General features: G+C 47.2%; 1 protein-coding gene across 1 annotated transcript in view; it reads right to left on the bottom strand.

Moving 5' to 3' along the window:
• The window catches only part of LOC146783419 (solute carrier family 2, facilitated glucose transporter member 11-like), an 890,872-nt gene that overhangs the window by 214,858 nt on the left and 655,068 nt on the right, over window positions 1-20,946 (bottom strand). The window contains exon 7 of the mRNA XM_085636334.1: window positions 994-1,181. Coding sequence (XP_085492460.1) covers window positions 994-1,181 — 188 coding nt within the window. The remainder of the gene's footprint in view (window positions 1-993; window positions 1,182-20,946) is intronic.

The following is a 20,946-nucleotide window of genomic DNA, read 5'->3' as shown; positions in this document are numbered from 1 at the left end:
TTCCAACTTGACAATTCACAGTTTGCTGCTATCTATGAATTTTATATACTAAAAGCCAGAACCTTGTGTGTCTCATTTTCTAAACTGATCCCTCTTTTCCCTGTGGTAATGATATCTTCAGGAGTTTTATTCCTCACTCTGAGAGTGCACTGACTTAGGGAGTGTCGTATTTTCCCCACTCTTGAGAAACCACAACCAGTCTTGAGTTCTGACATCAGGTAGGAAAGATATCCATAAATGACAGAGGAGCAACACCTGATGTAACAGTGAGTCTACCTACCATTGGTTGAAATGTCACTCGTACATTTTTTTTACATCATCTAAGCATAGGCAAGTAGGCTTTTAAAGGGGTGGTTGGCTTTGGGCTTTGTTTCACCAGGAAGTGCTTACTGGTTGAACACATGGAGTGAATATTTTATTTGACTGTCATTGTAGCATATTTTCCCATCTTATATGATTACAAAGTCCTATAGTGATAAAGATGCCCATTAGTACGTGTGTGTAGAAAAAGAAGCACCTGGCAGACAGTGTCTTTTTGTTGTTCAAGTCAGCATCTAAACATATTGTGGCATTCCGTTATGTTGTAAATGTGTCTGTCATTTCAATCTTACATGTCCTGCCATGGGACATCTTGTGGTTCCTCGGGATTCTTTGTGTGATAGTTATAACCAGCAGATGCTGCCCAGGGACTGAGCTGATAATGTAATGCTCCTCGTGGTGTACTTATTTGCATACCTGACTACCTAACATCTGTACATATCTACCTGATGATAAATATTAGAACATATGTAACTGCCTGCCTCCATTGAAATGTACCTGCAGCCACCATATATTCAAATATAATACATTTTCCCTGAATCTTGCTTTGGTTTTCAGACCTGATCCCTACCCTGGAAGCGAATCATAGGTCTGGGGACATCACTCTTTTAAAGGATACCAGAAAAAAATCATCTACATGTAGATGGTGTAAGTGCTCTAAGAAGGGAGAGTTACCACATTGACGCCAATGAACTGAAGACCTCCACAGACAAGCAGGAGGACGATGAGTTGCCGGCGGACAGAGTGGTCCCTCAGTAAATCCACCACACTCTTCAACTTTACACCATTAATCACCTTACGCTCGTCCATCATGCTGGTCATCTCAGCCGTGTGGTCTCTTCCTTTCCAGAGCTGGTTCATGGCTAGGTGTGAACAAAAAATAAAAGGTAATTTTAGGACAAGAAGGACCTCCCTTGTATCAAGTTTGGTCAGAGCAGAAAAGATAATAACTGATGATACTGCATTATGATTGGCCAGTGTAATATGAGCGTGACTCCAGGCACTTGTCAGTGCTCCTGCCAAATATCCGATGAATGTCCAAGGTGGAGAAAGGAAGACTCCAGGCATTTGCAGTGCTCTGGCTCACTGTCTTGGATGGGCCAGTGTATAGAGGTGACTCCAGCCCATGCCAGTTCTCCTGCCTGCCACCACTGGGACTGTATGTTTGAGTGTAATTTCTGATACATATACATACATCTTCCTGCTGCCATGAGATTGGCTATGGGAGGTGATGTGACTCCAGAACCATGTAATGCGCATGATCTGTATACAGGCCTGGCTAGTGCAGTACATTCACTGAGTAGCTGTGCTCTCTATAAGACCAATGATTGATTGATTAATTGATGTCATGGCTCCTATCCATTGCCCAGACATTGGCCAATGAAAGGTGGATGGTGACTCCATCCCAATATCAGTGCTTGAATCTGCTGCCTTGGGATTTTCAGAGGATGGGATATTACACCAATGTCAGTGATTCTGCCTGCTGGCTTGTGATTTAAAGAAGAGGAGAATCACACCAATGTCAGTACTTCTGTCTAGTGCCTTGGGATAGGCCAAGGGAGGGAATGGTGACTTCAGGCACATTATACATATATTACAACACAATGATTCAACTATTCTTTTACTAGATATATTTGTTACTTAATGGTTCTAATCAAAAAAAGGGTTCTAAACAAAAAAGGATGGTGTGAAAAAATAAAGCACCTTCAATTTTATGTTGTAAGGGCAGTCCTTTAGAAATTGTAAAATATCTCTCACACACTGAAACCTGATTCAGTGTCATGCTTCATCATTGGGGTCTTCCCGGCCCTCTACGGGACGGGGCGTGCTACGACCTACGTAGACGCGGGAGCACTTTTATTCGTGATAGTGATTATGTGTAGTGCGTGGAGTGGTAGGTTCGTGAAAAATATGTGAAACAGTTTAAAAATCTCCTGGCTGGTGGAAAAAATTACTTTATTGCCTTCCCTAGCTGGAAATAGTAACAATGGGGAGGTGTAGATGGTGTAGTATAATGAGTCACTTTCTACAGGGTCGACGTGTTTCAGAGGCCATCCCCCTGGCTTACTTCCTCAGGACCAAAAACGATCCCTTCGTCACCTCAATCGGTGGAATATTGGTTTTGTAGTACATATGCTTGCTGGTCAAAAGTATTGTTCTCAAAATGCCTTACTCAGGCAGTCAAATTAACACCAATAGTATATTATTTCAAATCTTTGAAATGGAAAAACACAAGGGATAAACAACATCTCTCATTATTTATCACACATTGTATTCATATCACCATCATGTGGAAAGTACCATGGTAACTACCACTGTGATATATTTCTCTTATGCAGACACATAATATTCATGGCTCCAGTGGGTGCAGTGCAACCCAGTTGTGAATCTCACTCACTCACAAAAATATAAGAATTTAAAAACACTCCTCGCAGCGGATTGCAATGTTTTTACGTATGGCTTAGGTTACACATTCATTCCTATCCCATTCATGCATCGTTGCGGACTATCGAAAGGTCGTTACATCCCACATGTTGTAGTAGAAAAATATGCATACAAGTGAGCGTTCAATCCAAAACAATCATACTTCCACACCGTGTTATCAAGATCAACCGGTATACATACATCCGTTTATTAACGTTGTTGCCCCATGAGCTGGCACGAGAGGTGAAAGGCACCTGTGTTCAGACACTGCGGGGTTAAAAAATGTGACTTTAAATAACTGTGCCGTTGTTGTGGTATGGTTTAGATTATCGTGATCGGCGGTCAGCTGTTTAAAGACTAGCCGTCATCTTAATTACATGCTGGAGGTAGCGCATTCACCCTGGGATTACCTTCTCGGGGCACACCGGACCATACTCTGGATGTTTTGGAGCCCGGCTTTTAACTTGTATGCTGGTGCATAAAAGCGCGCTCAATTGTCGGAGACAGAGGGCAGAAACACTTGACTTAGCACTTCACCAAAATGGCCATCGCTATTGGGTTTTAACAGAAGCATTCTTTAACCACACTTCCTGGTTGATCGTTCGTGTTGGAAAAAGTTACTCTGTCAGGGGAGCAGTTAAAAGGAAGCCTGAAGATGGTTATTGATAGCTTTCTTAGATAAATGAGCTAAAGTAGGATCAAGTGTGGTAATTATTGAAAAATAGTGAGAGAAAATATATTTGTATATTTTATATATTTTAGCAGAAAAACTGTGGACTGGTTATTTAAAAAATTAACTGTTCGCCAGAAAAAGTAGTGGTTGTTGTTAGCAAACCAGATTCCTTATAAAAAATTATTATTAATTTATTTATTTAAAAAAATTATTTGTAGAAAATTTTGTAAAAATTTATTTGTAAAAAGGGAACAGATAAGAAACAGGAAATAGAAATACATTTGCCTTTGTAGATACCTGAGGAAAGAAACTAGTATAAAAAGGAGGAACTTGTATCTCAAAAAGGGCTAGTAGCAGCAAAAATTGGTAAATATAATTTCTTCCAGCGATATGTGTTTCTATTTGCCTTGCATCTTTTGTAAAGATAGGTCAGAGCAGGTTCCAGGGAATGTCATCATTCAAACCTTTTTCATGTGTTCTCAAACGGAACACACACCGTTGCTCCTTTTCAAACAAGTACCTTTCATTTTGGATTTGTTCGATGACTGTCGAGGAAATTTCTTTCCACTTGTGTCCCTTTTCCAGAAAGTGGGCCGCCATTTTGGTGGTACTCTTTTTGCATTTGATGTTACTTTTATGTTCTCCTATCCTTATCTTAATGGGGCATGTGGTTATGCCAACGAACTCCAAGAGACACGGGCAAGTGATCAAATTGACCACATTTCTGGAGTTGCAAGTGGTGAAACTTCTTTGGTCCCACTTTGTTCCATCTTGGAAGAATATTTCTTTTTCTGGTCAGTCTACATACATTGCACATTCCACAGGGGTGGTGTCCAGAGATCGGTGGTAATAAAGTTGTTTGTATAGTATGTTCTCTTCCCTTTTCTTTTGGTCTGGTATGTACCACAATGTCTCGAATAATTTTCCCTTTTCTGTGTGAAAAGATAGGTTTAGGTGGGTTCATGCCTCCGCTATTGAGAATTTGCCAATGCTTGTTCACAATTTTCGTAATTTAGTTGGAGTTTGTGTTTAAGGTTGTGATACACACAGGCGATTTTCCTCCTCTTTTTGGGGTTGTGGTTCCAAAAGGCTGTCTCTGCAGTTGTTTCACGCTCTTTTGTATGCTTTTTCAATCACCTACCTGGGGTATTGGCGTTTCTCAAGTTTCTTTATAAGATCTCCCAATTGTTGTTTGAAATCTTCAATTGCCGTGCAGTTCCTACGCAAGCGTAGGAATTGTCCGTATGGGAGGTTGTCACGGAGATGTCGTGGGTGGAAGCTTTTGTACAATAACAGGCAGTTTTTGGAGGTCTCCTTGAAATGGGTAGTTGTTACAAATGTCCCTTCTTTTCCATAGATGTTTAAATAAAAAAAGGACAAATTTTTTGTTCGAAATGGTGCTTGTGAATTTCAAGAAATGATCTTGGAAGTTAAGCCACGTTAGGAACTGTCTGGCTGTTATCTCATCACCATCCCAAATGATCAGTATGACATCTATATATCGTTTCCATATCTGTACATGGTCACGGAATGGATTGTTGGTATTCAGGATTTTCAGTTTTTCCAATTGGTGGACATAAAGACCAGCTATACTGGGAGCAAAAGTGCTCCCCATGCTGGTCCCATGTTTTTGTAGGTATGGTGTGTCGCAATATTCAAAGAAGTTCTCTTTAAGTGCCAGTTGGTAGCACTCCATGATCATATTTCTTGGTGTCTGGAAATCCCAATCTGTGTCGAACAGAACGTCTTCTATGATACCCAAAGTCTTGTTGTGGGGAAGACTTATGTACTTGTGTACAAGCTTTCCACATCGCAAATTATCAGTAGTTCTTTTCTGGGTTGAATGGTCTTCCTTCTAAAAGTATCAGGACATCTTTAGTAAACTTCAGATACGTGGAGGTTTTTAGAGGTCGTAAAAATGCATCCGCAAATTTAAGGACCGGTTCCCAAATGGATCCAATACCTGATACTATTTGGGGACCCGGTGGTGTGTCCATATTTTTGTGTATTTTAGGTATTGTGTAGGATTAGGGTGTTTTTGGTGAGCTTGTGGTTAGAAAATCCCCTTCCTTTTTCGATATCCACCGTGTGACCGTGCCGCTGCCACCATGCTGGCTATTTTTACCCGTATCTGTTCTGTTGGATCTTGATTGAGGATCTCATAGTTCCTTTTGTTGTGGAGGAGGCGTTGGTACTCCTGATCATATTTTTCCGCTGATTCTATTACGATGGCCCCTCCTTTATCGGCTGGTTTTATTGCCAAATCAGGGTTATTTGCCAGTTCTCTTAGGGCCTCGCTCTCTTCCCTGGTGATATTGCAGAAGACCTTCTTGGTAGCTAGATCCATTTCTTCAAGTTATTTCATAACAGCTTGTATCTCCAACTTGCTGGTCACTTTTTTCTTGATCTTTAAAGAAAACTTGCAACTTCAGTCTCCTGTCACAAGGAGCATGACAATTGCAAAAACAACAGTTGGTGGACAGAATGCATAACAATGTCATACATTAACCCTAGTAGAGAGATCTGGGCCTAAATCCATCATTTGTTTTGCTCGCCATTCCAATTCAACACAGCCATATGCAAATCAACCCTGACCCTGTGATTCATGGGACAGTCCAGCCGAACAGCCAAGCCAGGTACTCCCTGGACTGGAAACAAGCATCCTAGGACCGTTTTCGGGATTTCAACACTCTTCAACCAGGATAGCTTGATTCCAGTGGCATGGAGAGCACGGGACCCACGTCTGGGCATACCCGTCCCACTCGAGTTGACAATAGCAAAAACAACAGTTGATGGACAGACTGCAGAACAATGCCATACTTTCACCCCAGTACAGAAATTTGGGCCTAAATCCATTGTTTGTTTCCTCACCATGCCATTCCAGTTTGAACTCAGCCATATTCAAATCAGTCCTGACCCTGTGTCTCATGGGAACAGTCCAGCCTGAACTGCCAAGCCAGGTCCTCCCTGGACTGGGAACAAGCATCCTAGGACCGGTTTCGGGGTTTCACCCCTATTCAGCCAGGATAGCTTGATTCCAGTCGCATGGAGAGCACGGGACCTACGTCTCGGCATGCCCATCCCACTCGAGGTGACAATTGCAAAAGCAACAGTTGATGGACAGAATGCAAAACAATGTCTTACATTTACCCCAGTACAGAGATCTGGGCCTAAATCCTTCCTTTTTTTGCTCACCATGCCATTCCAGTTAGAACCCAGTCATATGCAAATCAGTCCTGACCCTGTGCCTCATAAGAACGTTCCAGCCCGAACTGCCAAGCCAGGTCCTCCCTGGACTGGAAATAAGCATCCTAGGACCAGTTTCGGGGTTTCAACCCCCTTCAGCCAGGATAGCTTGATTCCAGTGGCATGGAGAGCACGGGACCCACGTCTGGGCATACCCGTGCCACTCGAGGTGACAATAGCAAAAACAACAGTTGATGGACAGAATGCAGAACAATGAAATACCCCACTACAGAGATTTGGGCCTAAATCCATTGTTTTGTTGCTCACCATGCCATTCCAGTTTGAACAGAGCCATATGCAAATCAGTCCTGACCCTGTGCCTTATGGGAACAGTCCAGCCCGAACTGCCAAGCCAGGTCCTCGCTGGACTGGAAACAAGCATCCTAGGACAGGTTTCGGGGTTTCACCCCTCTTCAGCCAGGATAGCTTGATTCCAGTGGCATGGAGAGCATGGGACCAACGTCTGGGCATACCCGTCCCACTCGGGGTGATAATTACAAAAACATCGGTTGATGGACAGAATGAAAAACAATGTCATACATTCACCCCAGTACAGAGATCTGGGCCTGAATCCATCGTTTTTTTGCTCACCATGCAATTCCAGTTTGAACCCAGCCATATGCAAATCAGTCCTGACCCTGTGCCTCAACGGAACAGTCCAGCCCGAACTGCCAAGCCAGGTCCTCCCTGGGCTTGAAACAAGCATCCATGACCGGTTTCGGGGTTTCACCCCTCTTCAGCCATTATAGCTTGATTCCAGTGGCATGGAGATCAGGGGACCCACGTCTGGGCATACTCCTCCCACTCAGGTGACAATTTCAAAAACAACAGTTGATGGAAAGAATGCAGAACAATGTCATACATTCACCCCAGTACAGAGATATGGGCCTAAATCCATTGTTGTTTTCCTCACCATGCCATTCCAGTTTGAACTCAGCCATGTTCAAATCAGTCCTGACCCTGTGCCTCATGGGAACAGTCCAGTCCGAACTGCAAAGCCAGATCCTCCCTGGACTGGTAACAAGCATCCTAGGACCGGTTTCGGGGTTTCACCACTCTTCAGCAAGGAAAGCTTGATTCCAGTGGCATGGAGAGCATGGGACCCACGTCTGGGCATACCCATCCCACTCGGGGTGACAATTGCAAAAACAACAGTTGATGGACAGAATGCAGAACAATGTCATACATTCACTCCAATACAGAGATCTGGGCCTGAATCCATTGTTTTGTGCTCACCATGCAATTCCAGTTTGAACCCAGCCATATGCAAATCAGTCCTGACCGTGTGCCTCATGGGAACCATCCAGTCCGAACTGCAAAGCCAGATCCTCCATGGACTGGTAACAAGCATCCTAGGACCGGTTTCAGGGTTTCACCCCTCTTCAGCCAGAATAGCTTGATTCCAGTTGCATGGAGAGCATGGGACACACGTCTGGGCATACCCGTTCCACTCGGGGTGACAATTGCAAAAACAACAGTTGATGAACAGAATGCACAACAATGTTATACATTCACCCCAGTACAGAGATCTGGGCCTGAATCCATCATTTTTTTGCACACCATGCAAGTCCAGTTTGAACAAACCCATATGCAAATCAGTCCTGACCCTGTGCCTCATCTGAACAGTCCAGCCCGAACTGCCAAGCCAGGTCCTCCCTGGACTGGAAACAAGCATCCTAGGACCGGTTTTAGGGTTTCACCCCTGTTCAGCCACGAAAGCTTGATTCCAGTGGCATGGAGAGCACGGGACACACGTCTGGGCATACCCGTTCCACTCGGGGAGACAATTGCAAAAACAACAGTTGATGAACAGAATGCAGAACAGTGTTATACATTCACCCCAGTACAGAGATCTTGGCCTAAATCCATTGTTTGTTTCCTCACCATCCCATTTCAGTTTGAACAAAGCCATATGCAAATCAGTCCTGACCCTGTGCCTCATGGGAACAGTCCAGTCTGAGCTGCAAAGCCAGATCCTCCCTGGACTGGTAACAAGCATCCTAGGACCGGTTTCGGGGTTGCACCCCTCTTCAGCCAAGATAGCTTGATTCCAGTGGCATGGAGAGCACAGGACCCACGTCTGGGCATACCCATCCCACTCGGGGTGACAATTGCAAAAACAACAGTTGATGGACAGAATGCAGAACAATTTCATAAATTCACCCCAGTACAGAGATCTTGGCCTAAGTCCATCGTTTTTTTTCCTCAGCATGCCATTTCAGTTTGAACCCAGCCATATGCAAATCATTCCTGACCGTGTGCCTCATGGGAACAATCCAGTCCGAACTGCAAAGCCAGATCCTCCCTGGACTGGTAACAAGCATCCTAGGACCGGTTTCAACCCACTTCAGCCAGGATAGCTTGATTCCAGTGGCATGGAGAGCATGGGACACACGTCTGGGCATACCCGTTCCACTCGGGGAGACAATTGCAAAAACAACAGTTGATGAACAGAATGCAGAACAGTGTTATACATTCACCCCAGTACAGAGATCTGGGCCTGAATCCATTTTTTTTTGCACACCATGCAAGTCCAGTTTGAACAAAGCCATATGCAAATCAGTCCTGACTCTGTGCCTCATCGGAACAGTCCAGCCTGAACTGCCAAGCCAGGTCCTCCCTGGACTGGGAACAAGCATCCTAGGACCTGTTTCGGAGTTTCACCCCTCTTCAGGCAGGATAGCTTGATTCCAGTGGCATGGAGAGCACGGTACCCACATCTGGGCATACCCGTCCCACTCGGGGTGACAATTGCAAAAACAACAGTTGATGCAAAGAATGCAGAACAATGTCATACATTCACCCCAGTACAGAGATCTTGGCCTAAATCTATTGTTTGTTTCCTCACCATGCCATTCCAGTTTGAACTCAGCCATATTCAAATCAGTCCTGATCCTGTGCCTCATGTGAACAGTCCAGCCTGAACTGCCAAGCCCGGTCCTCCCTGGACTGGGAACAAGCATCCTAGGACCGGTTTCGGGGTTTCACCCCTATTCAGCCAGGATAGCTTGATTCCAGTGGCATGGAGAGCACGGGACCTACGTCTCGGCATGCCCATCCCACTCGGGGTGACAATTGCAAAAACAACAGTTGATGGACAGAATGCAAAACAATGTCTTACATTTACCCCAGTACAGAGATCTGGGCCTAAATCCTTCCTTTTTTTGCACACCATGCCATTCCAGTTAGAACCCAGTCATATGCAAATCAGTCCTGACCCAGTGCCTCATAAGAACGTTCCAGCCCGAACTGCCAAGCCAGGTCCTCCCTGGACTGGAAACAAGCATCCTAGGACCAGTTTCGGGGTTTCAACCCCCTTCAGCCAGGATAGCTTGATTCCTGTGGCATGGAGAGCACAGGACCCACGTCTGGGCATACCCGTGCCACTCGAGGTGACAATAGCAAAAGCAACAGTTGATGGACAGAATGCAGAACAATGAAATACCCCAGTACAGAGATTTGGGCCTAAATCCATTGTTTTGTTGCTCACCATGCCATTCCAGTTTGAACACAGCCATATGCAAATCAGTCCTGACCCTGTGCCTTATGGGAACAGTCCAACCCGAACTGCCAAGCCAGGTCCTCGCTGGACTGGAAACAAGCATCCTAGGACAGGTTTCGGTGTTTCACCCATCTTCAGCCAGGATAGCTTGATTCCAGTGGCATGGAGAGCATGGGACCAACGTCTGGGCATACCCGTCCCACTCGGGGTGATAATAACAAAAACAACGGTTGATGGACAGAATGAAAAACAATGTCATACATTCACCCCAGTACAGAGATCTGGGCCTGATTCCATCGTTTTTTTGCTCACCATGCAATTCCAGTTTGAACACAGCCATATGCAAATCAGTCCTGACCCTGTGCCTCAATGGAACAGTCCAGCCCGAACAGCCAAGCCAGGTCATCCCTGGACTGGAACCAAGCATCCTAGGACAGGTTTCGGGGTTCACCGCTATTCAACCATTAAAGCTTGATTCCAGTGGCATGGAGATCACGGGACCCACGTCTGGGCATACCCGTCCCACTCGGGGTGACAATTGCAAAAACAACAGTTGATGGACATAATGCAGAACAATTCCATATTTTCACCCCAGTCCAGAGATCTGGGCCTAAATCCATAGTTTTCTTACAACACCATGCCATTTCAGTTTGAACCCAGCCATATGCAAATCAGTCCTGACCCTGTGCCTCATGGTAACAGTCCAGTCCGAACTGCAAAGCCAGATCCTCCCTGGACTGGTAACAAGCATCCTAGGACCAGTTTCGGGGTTTCACCCCTCTTCAGCCAGTATAGCTTGATTCAAGTGGCACGGAGAGCATGGGACACACGTCTGGGCATACCCGTCCCACTTGGGGTGACAATTACAAAAACAACAGTTGATGGACAAAATGCAAAACAATGTCATACATTCACCCTAGTACAGATATCTGGCCCTGAATCCATCGATTTTTTGCTCACCATGCAATTCCAGTTTGAACCAAACCATATGCATATCAGTCCTGACCCTGTGCCTCATCGGAACAGTCCAGCCCGAACTGCCAAGCCAGGTCCTACCTGGGCTGGAAACAAGCATCTTAGGACCGGTTTCAGGGTTTCACCCCTCTTCAGCCAGGAAAGCTTGATTCCAGTGGCATGGAGAGCAGGGGAACCACATCTGGGCATTCCTGTCCCACTCGGGGTGACAATTGCAAAAGCAACAGTTGATGGACAGAATGCAGAAGAATGTCATACATTCACCCCAGTACAGAGATCTGGGCCTAAATCCATCGTTTTTTTGCTCACCATGCCATTCCAGTTTGAAGCCAGACATTCGCAAATCAGTCCTGACCCTGTGCCTCATGGGAACAGTCAGGCCTGAACTGCCAAGACAGGCCCTCCCTGGAATGGAAACAAGCATCCTAGGACCTGTTTCGGAGTTTCACTCCTCTTCAGGCAGGATAGCTTGATTCCAGTGGCATGGAGAGCACGAGAACCCACATCTGGGCATACCCGTCCCACTCGGGGTGACAATAGCAAAAACAACAGTTGATGCAAAGAAGGCAGAACAATGTCATACATTCACCCCAGTACAGAGATCTTTGCCTAAATCCATTGTTTTTTTCCCTCACCATGCCATTTTAGTTTGAACCCAGCCATATGTAAATCAGTCCTGACCCTGTGCCTCATGGGAACAGTCCAGTCTGAACTGCAAAGCCAGATCCTCCCTGGACTGGTAACAAGAATACTAGGACCGGTTTCGGGGTTTCACCCCTCTTCAGCCAGGATAGCTTGATTCCAGTGGCATGTGGAGCACGGGACCTACGTCCGGGCATACCCATCCCACTCGGGGTGACAATTGCAAAAACAACAGTTGATGGACAGAATGCAAAACAATGTCATACATTCACCCCAGTACAGAGATCTGGGCCTAAATCGTTTGTTTTATTCCTCACCATGCCATTCCAGTTTGAACCCAGCCATATGCAAATCAGTTCTGACCCTGTGCCTCATGAGAACGGTCCAGCCCGAACTGCCAAGCCAGGTCCTCAGCGACTGGAAACAAGCATCCTAGGACCGGTTTCGGGGTTTCAGCCCTCTTCAGCCAGGATAGCTTGATTCCAGTGGCATCGAGAGCACGGGACCAAAGTCTGGGCATTCCCGTCCCACTCGGGGTGAAAATTACAAAAACAACAGTTGATGGACAGAATGCAAAACAATGTCATACATTCACCCCAGTACAGAGATCTGGGCCTGAATCCATCGTATTTTGCTCACAATGCAATTCCAGTTTGAACCCAGCCATATGCAAATCAGTCCTGACCCTGTGCCTCAATGGAACAGTCCAGCCCAAACTGCCAAGCCAGGTCCTCAGCGACTGGAAACAAGCATCCTAGGACCGGTTTCGGGGTTTCACCCCTATTCAGCCATCATAGCTTGATTCCAGTGGCATGGAGATCACGGGACCCACGTCTGGGCATACCCGTCCCACTCGGGGTGACAATTGCAAAAACAACAGTTGATGGATAGAATGCAGAACAATGTCATACATTCACCCCAGTACAGAGATCTGGGCCTAAATCCATTGTTTTTTTTTTCCTCACCATGCCATTTCAGTTTGAACCCAGCCATATCCAAATCAGTCCTGACCCTGTGCCTCATGGGAACAGTCCAGTCCGAACTGCAAAGCCAGATCCTCCCTGGACTGGTAACAAGCATCCTAGGACCGGTTTCAGGGTTTCACCCCTCTTCAGCCAGGATAGCTTGATTCCAGTGGCATGGAGAGCACGGGACCTACGTCTCGGCATGCCCATCCCACTCGGGGTGACAATTGCAAAAACAACAGTTGATGGACAGAATGCAAAACAATGTCTTACATTTACCCCAGTACAGAGATCTGGGCCTAAATCCTTCCTTTTTTTGCACACCATGCCATTCCAGTTAGAACCCAGTCATATGCAAATCAGTCCTGACCCAGTGCCTCATAAGAACGTTCCAGCCCGAACTGCCAAGCCAGGTCCTCCCTGGACTGGAAACAAGCATCCTAGGACCAGTTTCGGGGTTTCAACCCCCTTCAGCCAGGATAGCTTGATTCCTGTGGCATGGAGAGCACAGGACCCACGTCTGGGCATACCCGTGCCACTCGAGGTGACAATAGCAAAAGCAACAGTTGATGGACAGAATGCAGAACAATGAAATACCCCAGTACAGAGATTTGGGCCTAAATCCATTGTTTTGTTGCTCACCATGCCATTCCAGTTTGAACACAGCCATATGCAAATCAGTCCTGACCCTGTGCCTTATGGGAACAGTCCAACCCGAACTGCCAAGCCAGGTCCTCGCTGGACTGGAAACAAGCATCCTAGGACAGGTTTCGGTGTTTCACCCATCTTCAGCCAGGATAGCTTGATTCCAGTGGCATGGAGAGCATGGGACCAACGTCTGGGCATACCCGTCCCACTCGGGGTGATAATAACAAAAACAACGGTTGATGGACAGAATGAAAAACAATGTCATACATTCACCCCAGTACAGAGATCTGGGCCTGATTCCATCGTTTTTTTGCTCACCATGCAATTCCAGTTTGAACACAGCCATATGCAAATCAGTCCTGACCCTGTGCCTCAATGGAACAGTCCAGCCCGAACAGCCAAGCCAGGTCATCCCTGGACTGGAACCAAGCATCCTAGGACAGGTTTCGGGGTTCACCGCTATTCAACCATTAAAGCTTGATTCCAGTGGCATGGAGATCACGGGACCCACGTCTGGGCATACCCGTCCCACTCGGGGTGACAATTGCAAAAACAACAGTTGATGGACATAATGCAGAACAATTCCATATTTTCACCCCAGTCCAGAGATCTGGGCCTAAATCCATAGTTTTCTTACAACACCATGCCATTTCAGTTTGAACCCAGCCATATGCAAATCAGTCCTGACCCTGTGCCTCATGGTAACAGTCCAGTCCGAACTGCAAAGCCAGATCCTCCCTGGACTGGTAACAAGCATCCTAGGACCAGTTTCGGGGTTTCACCCCTCTTCAGCCAGTATAGCTTGATTCAAGTGGCACGGAGAGCATGGGACACACGTCTGGGCATACCCGTCCCACTTGGGGGTGACAATTACAAAAACAACAGTTGATGGACAAAATGCAAAACAATGTCATACATTCACCCTAGTACAGATATCTGGCCCTGAATCCATCGATTTTTTGCTCACCATGCAATTCCAGTTTGAACCAAACCATATGCATATCAGTCCTGACCCTGTGCCTCATCGGAACAGTCCAGCCCGAACTGCCAAGCCAGGTCCTACCTGGGCTGGAAACAAGCATCTTAGGACCGGTTTCAGGGTTTCACCCCTCTTCAGCCAGGAAAGCTTGATTCCAGTGGCATGGAGAGCAGGGGAACCACATCTGGGCATTCCTGTCCCACTCGGGGTGACAATTGCAAAAGCAACAGTTGATGGACAGAATGCAGAAGAATGTCATACATTCACCCCAGTACAGAGATCTGGGCCTAAATCCATCGTTTTTTTGCTCACCATGCCATTCCAGTTTGAAGCCAGACATTCGCAAATCAGTCCTGACCCTGTGCCTCATGGGAACAGTCAGGCCTGAACTGCCAAGACAGGCCCTCCCTGGAATGGAAACAAGCATCCTAGGACCTGTTTCGGAGTTTCACTCCTCTTCAGGCAGGATAGCTTGATTCCAGTGGCATGGAGAGCACGAGAACCCACATCTGGGCATACCCGTCCCACTCGGGGTGACAATAGCAAAAACAACAGTTGATGCAAAGAAGGCAGAACAATGTCATACATTCACCCCAGTACAGAGATCTTTGCCTAAATCCATTGTTTTTTTCCCTCACCATGCCATTTTAGTTTGAACCCAGCCATATGTAAATCAGTCCTGACCCTGTGCCTCATGGGAACAGTCCAGTCTGAACTGCAAAGCCAGATCCTCCCTGGACTGGTAACAAGAATACTAGGACCGGTTTCGGGGTTTCACCCCTCTTCAGCCAGGATAGCTTGATTCCAGTGGCATGTGGAGCACGGGACCTACGTCCGGGCATACCCATCCCACTCGGGGTGACAATTGCAAAAACAACAGTTGATGGACAGAATGCAAAACAATGTCATACATTCACCCCAGTACAGAGATCTGGGCCTAAATCGTTTGTTTTATTCCTCACCATGCCATTCCAGTTTGAACCCAGCCATATGCAAATCAGTTCTGACCCTGTGCCTCATGAGAACGGTCCAGCCCGAACTGCCAAGCCAGGTCCTCAGCGACTGGAAACAAGCATCCTAGGACCGGTTTCGGGGTTTCAGCCCTCTTCAGCCAGGATAGCTTGATTCCAGTGGCATCGAGAGCACGGGACCAAAGTCTGGGCATACCCGTCCCACTCGGGGTGAAAATTACAAAAACAACAGTTGATGGACAGAATGCAAAACAATGTCATACATTCACCCCAGTACAGAGATCTGGGCCTGAATCCATCGTATTTTGCTCACAATGCAATTCCAGTTTGAACCCAGCCATATGCAAATCAGTCCTGACCCTGTGCCTCAACGGAACAGTCCAGCCCAAACTGCCAAGCCAGGTCCTCAGCGACTGGAAACAAGCATCCTAGGACCGGTTTCGGGGTTTCACCCCTATTCAGCCATCATAGCTTGATTCCAGTGGCATGGAGATCACGGGACCCACGTCTGGGCATACCCGTCCCACTCGGGGTGACAATTGCAAAAACAACAGTTGATGGATAGAATGCAGAACAATGTCATACATTCACCCCAGTACAGAGATCTGGGCCTAAATCCATTGTTTTTTTTTTCCTCACCATGCCATTTCAGTTTGAACCCAGCCATATCCAAATCAGTCCTGACCCTGTGCCTCATGGGAACAGTCCAGTCCGAACTGCAAAGCCAGATCCTCCCTGGACTGGTAACAAGCATCCTAGGACCGGTTTCAGGGTTTCACCCCTCTTCAGCCAGGATAGCTTGATTCCAGTGGCATGGAGAGCACGGGAACCACGTCTGGGCATACCCATCCCACTCGGGGTGACAATTGCAAAAACAAAAATTGAGGGACAGAATGCAGAACAATGTCATACATTCACCACAGTACAGAGATTTGGGCCTAAATCCATTGTTGTTTTGCTCACCATGCCATTCCAGTTTGAACACAGCCATATGCAAATCAGTCCTGACCCTGTGCCTTATGGGAACAGTCCAGCCCGAACTGCCAACCCTGGTCCTCCCTGGACTGGAAACAAGCATCCTAAGACAAGTTTCGGGGTTTCAGCCCTCTTCAGCCAGGATAGCTTGATTCCAGTGGCATGCAGAGCACGGGACCAACGTCTGGGCATACCTGTCCCACTCGGGGTGACAATTACAAAAACAACAGTTGATTAACAGAATGCAAAACAATGTCATACATTCACCCCAGTACAGAGATCTGGGCCTGAATCCATTGTTTTTTTGCTCACCATGCAATTCCAGTTTGAACACAGCCATATGCAAATCAGTCCTGACCCTGTACCTCAATGGAACAGTCCAGCCCGAACAGCCAAGCCAGGTCATCCCTGGACTGGAAACAAGCATCCTAGGACAGGTTTCGGGGTTTCACCGCTATTCAACCATTATAGCTTGATTCCAGTGGCATGGAGATCACGGGACCCACGTCTGGGCATACCCGTCCCACTCGGGGTGACAATTGCAAAAACAACAGTTGATGGACGGAATGCAGAACAATTTCATACATTCACCCCAGTGCAGAGATATGGGCCTAAATCCATAGTTTTTTTTCCTCAACATGCCATTTCAGTTTGAACCCAGCCATATGCAAATCAGTCCTGACCCTGTGCCTCATGGGAACAATCCAGTCCGAACTGCAAAGCCAGATCCTCCCTGGACTGGAAACAAGCATCCTAGGATCAGTTTCAGGGTTTCACCCCTCTTCAGCCAGTATAGCTTGATTCCAGTGGCATGGAGAGCATGGGACAAACGTCTGGGCATATCCGTTCCACTCGGGGTGACAATTGCAAAAACAACAGCTGATGAACAGAATGCAGAACAATGTTATACATTCACCACAGTACAGAGATCTGGGCCTGAATCCATAGTTTTTTTGCACACCATGCAAGTCCAGTTTGAACAAAGCCATATGCAAATCAGTCCTCACCCTGTGCCTCATCGGAACAGTCCAGCCCGAACTGCCAAGCCAGGTCCTCCCTGGACTGGAAACAAGCATCCTAGGACCTGTTTCGGAGTTTCACCCCTCTTCAGGCAGGATAGCTTGATTCCAGTGGCATGGAGAGCACGGTACCCACATCTGGGCATACCCGTCCCACTCGGGGTGACAATTGCAAAAACAACAGTTGATGCAAAGAATGCAGAACAATGTCATACATTCACCCCAGTACAGAGATCTTGGCCTAAATCTATTGTTTGTTTCCTCACCATGCCATTCCAGTTTGAACTCAGCCATATTCAAATCAGTCCTGATCCTGTGCCTCATGGGAACAGTCCAGCCTGAACTGCCAAGCCCGGTCCTCCCTGGACTGGGAACAAGCATCCTAGGACCGGTTTCGGGGTTTCACCCCTATTCAGCCAGGATAGCTTGATTCCAGTGGCATGGAGAGCACGGGACCTACGTCTCGGCATGCCCATCCCACTCGGGGTGACAATTGCAAAAACAACAGTTGATGGACAGAATGCAAAACAATGTCTTACATTTACCCCAGTACAGAGATCTGGGCCTAAATCCTTCCTTTTTTTGCACACCATGCCATTCCAGTTAGAACCCAGTCATATGCAAATCAGTCCTGACCCAGTGCCTCATAAGAACGTTCCAGCCCGAACTGCCAAGCCAGGTCCTCCCTGGACTGGAAACAAGCATCCTAGGACCAGTTTCGGGGTTTCAACCCCCTTCAGCCAGGATAGCTTGATTCCTGTGGCATGGAGAGCACAGGACCCACGTCTGGGCATACCCGTGCCACTCGAGGTGACAATAGCAAAAGCAACAGTTGATGGACAGAATGCAGAACAATGAAATACCCCAGTACAGAGATTTGGGCCTAAATCCATTGTTTTGTTGCTCACCATGCCATTCCAGTTTGAACCCAGCCATATCCAAATCAGTCCTGACCCTGTGCCTCATGGGAACAGTCCAGTCCGAACTGCAAAGCCAGATCCTCCCTGGACTGGTAACAAGCATCCTAGGACCGGTTTCAGGGTTTCACCCCTCTTCAGCCAGGATAGCTTGATTCCAGTGGCATGGAGAGCACGCGAACCACGTCTGGGCATACCCATCCCACTCGGGGTGACAATTGCAAAAACAAAAGTTGAGGGACAGAATGCAGAACAATGTCATACATTCACCACAGTACAGAGATTTGGGCCTAAATCCATTGTTGTTTTGCTCACCATGCCATTCCAGTTTGAACACAGCCATATGCAAATCAGTCCTGACCCTGTGCCTTATGGGAACAGTCCAGCCCGAACTGCCAACCCTGGTCCTCCCTGGACTGGAAACAAGCATCCTAAGACAAGTTTCGGGGTTTCAGCCCTCTTCAGCCAGGATAGCTTGATTCCAGTGGCATGCAGAGCACGGGACCAACGTCTGGGCATACCTGTCCCACTCGGGGTGACAATTACAAAAACAACAGTTGATTAACAGAATGCAAAACAATGTCATACATTCACCCCAGTACAGAGATCTGGGCCTGAATCCATTGTTTTTTTGCTCACCATGCAATTCCAGTTTGAACACAGCCATATGCAAATCAGTCCTGACCCTGTACCTCAATGGAACAGTCCAGCCCGAACAGCCAAGCCAGGTCATCCCTGGACTGGAAACAAGCATCCTAGGACAGGTTTCGGGGTTTCACCGCTATTCAACCATTATAGCTTGATTCCAGTGGCATGGAGATCACGGGACCCACGTCTGGGCATACCCGTCCCACTCGGGGTGACAATTGCAAAAACAACAGTTGATGGACGGAATGCAGAACAATTTCATACATTCACCCCAGTGCAGAGATATGGGCCTAAATCCATAGTTTTTTTTCCTCAACATGCCATTTCAGTTTGAACCCAGCCATATGCAAATCAGTCCTGACCCTGTGCCTCATGGGAACAATCCAGTCCGAACTGCAAAGCCAGATCCTCCCTGGACTGGAAACAAGCATCCTAGGATCAGTTTCAGGGTTTCACCCCTCTTCAGCCAGTATAGCTTGATTCCAGTGGCATGGAGAGCATGGGACAAACGTCTGGGCATATCCGTTCCACTCGGGGTGACAATTGCAAAAACAACAGCTGATGAACAGAATGCAGAACAATGTTATACATTCACCACAGTACAGAGATCTGGGCCTGAATCCATAGTTTTTTTGCACACCATGCAAGTCCAGTTTGAACAAAGCCATATGCAAATCAGTCCTCACCCTGTGCCTCATCGGAACAGTCCAGCCCGAACTGCCAAGCCAGGTCCTCCCTGGACTGGAAACAAGCATCCTAGGACCGGTTTCAGGGTTTCACCCCTCTTCAGCCAGGAATGCTTGATTCCAGTGGCATGGAGAGCACGGGACCCACATCTGGACATACCCATCCCACTTGAGGTGACAATTGCAAAAACAACAGTTGATGGACAGAATGCAGAACAATGTCATACATTCACCACAGTACAGAGATCTGGGCCTAAATCCATCGTTTTTTTGCTCACCATGCCATTCCAGTTTGAAGTTAGCCATTTGCAAATCAGTCCTGACCCTGTGCCTCATGGGAACAGTCCAGCCTGAACTGCCAAGCCAGGCCTTCCCTGGAATGGAAACAAGCATCCTAGGACCTGTTTCGGTGTTTCACCCCTCTTCAGCCAGAATAGCTTGATTACAGTGGCATGGAGAGCACGGGTCCCACGTCTGGACATATCCATCCCACTCAGGGTGACAATTGCAAAAACAACAGTTGATCGACAGAATGCAGAACAATGTCATACATTCACCCCAGTACAGAGATCTGGGCCTAAATCCATTGTTTTTTTTCCCTCACCATGCCATTTTAGTTTGAACCCAGCCATATGTAAATCAGTCCTGACCCTGTGCCTCATGGGAACAGTACAATCTGAACTGCAAAGCCAGATCTTCCCTGGACTGGTAACAAGAATACTAGGACCGGTTTCGGGGTTTCACCCCTCTTCAGCCAGGATAGCTTGATTCCAGTGGCATGGAGAGCACGGGAACCACGTCTGGGCATACCCATCCCACTCGGGGTGACAATTGCAAAAACAACAGTTGATGGACAGAATGCAAAACAATGTCATACATTCACCCCAGTACAGAGATCTGGGCCTAAATCGTTTGTTTTATTCCTCACCATGCCATTCCAGTTTGAACCCAGCCATATGCAAATCAGTTCAAACCCTGTGCCTCATGAGAACGGTCCAGCCCGAACTGCCAAGCCAGGTCCTCAGCGACTGGAAACAAGCATCCTAGGACCGGTTTCGGGGTTTCAGCCCTCTTCAGCCAGGATAGCTTGATTCCAGTGGCATCGAGAGCACGGGACCAAAGTCTGGGCATACCCGTCCCACTCGGGGTGAAAATTACAAAAACAACAGTTGATGGACAGAATGCAAAACAATGTCATACATTCACCCCAGTACAGAGATCTGGGCCTGAATCCATCGTATTTTGCTCACAATGCAATTCCAGTTTGAACCCAGCCATATGCAAATCAGTCCTGACCCTGTGCCTCAACGGAACAGTCCAGCCCAAACTGCCAAGCCAGGTCCTCAGCGACTGGAAAC

Source organism: Triturus cristatus, chromosome 11 (genome assembly GCF_964204655.1).
Source record: "Triturus cristatus chromosome 11, aTriCri1.1, whole genome shotgun sequence".
Classification (NCBI taxonomy): domain Eukaryota; kingdom Metazoa; phylum Chordata; class Amphibia; order Caudata; family Salamandridae; genus Triturus; species Triturus cristatus.
The sequence above is the reverse complement of the archived record's forward strand: the minus strand, read 5'-3'. Positions and strand labels throughout refer to the sequence as shown.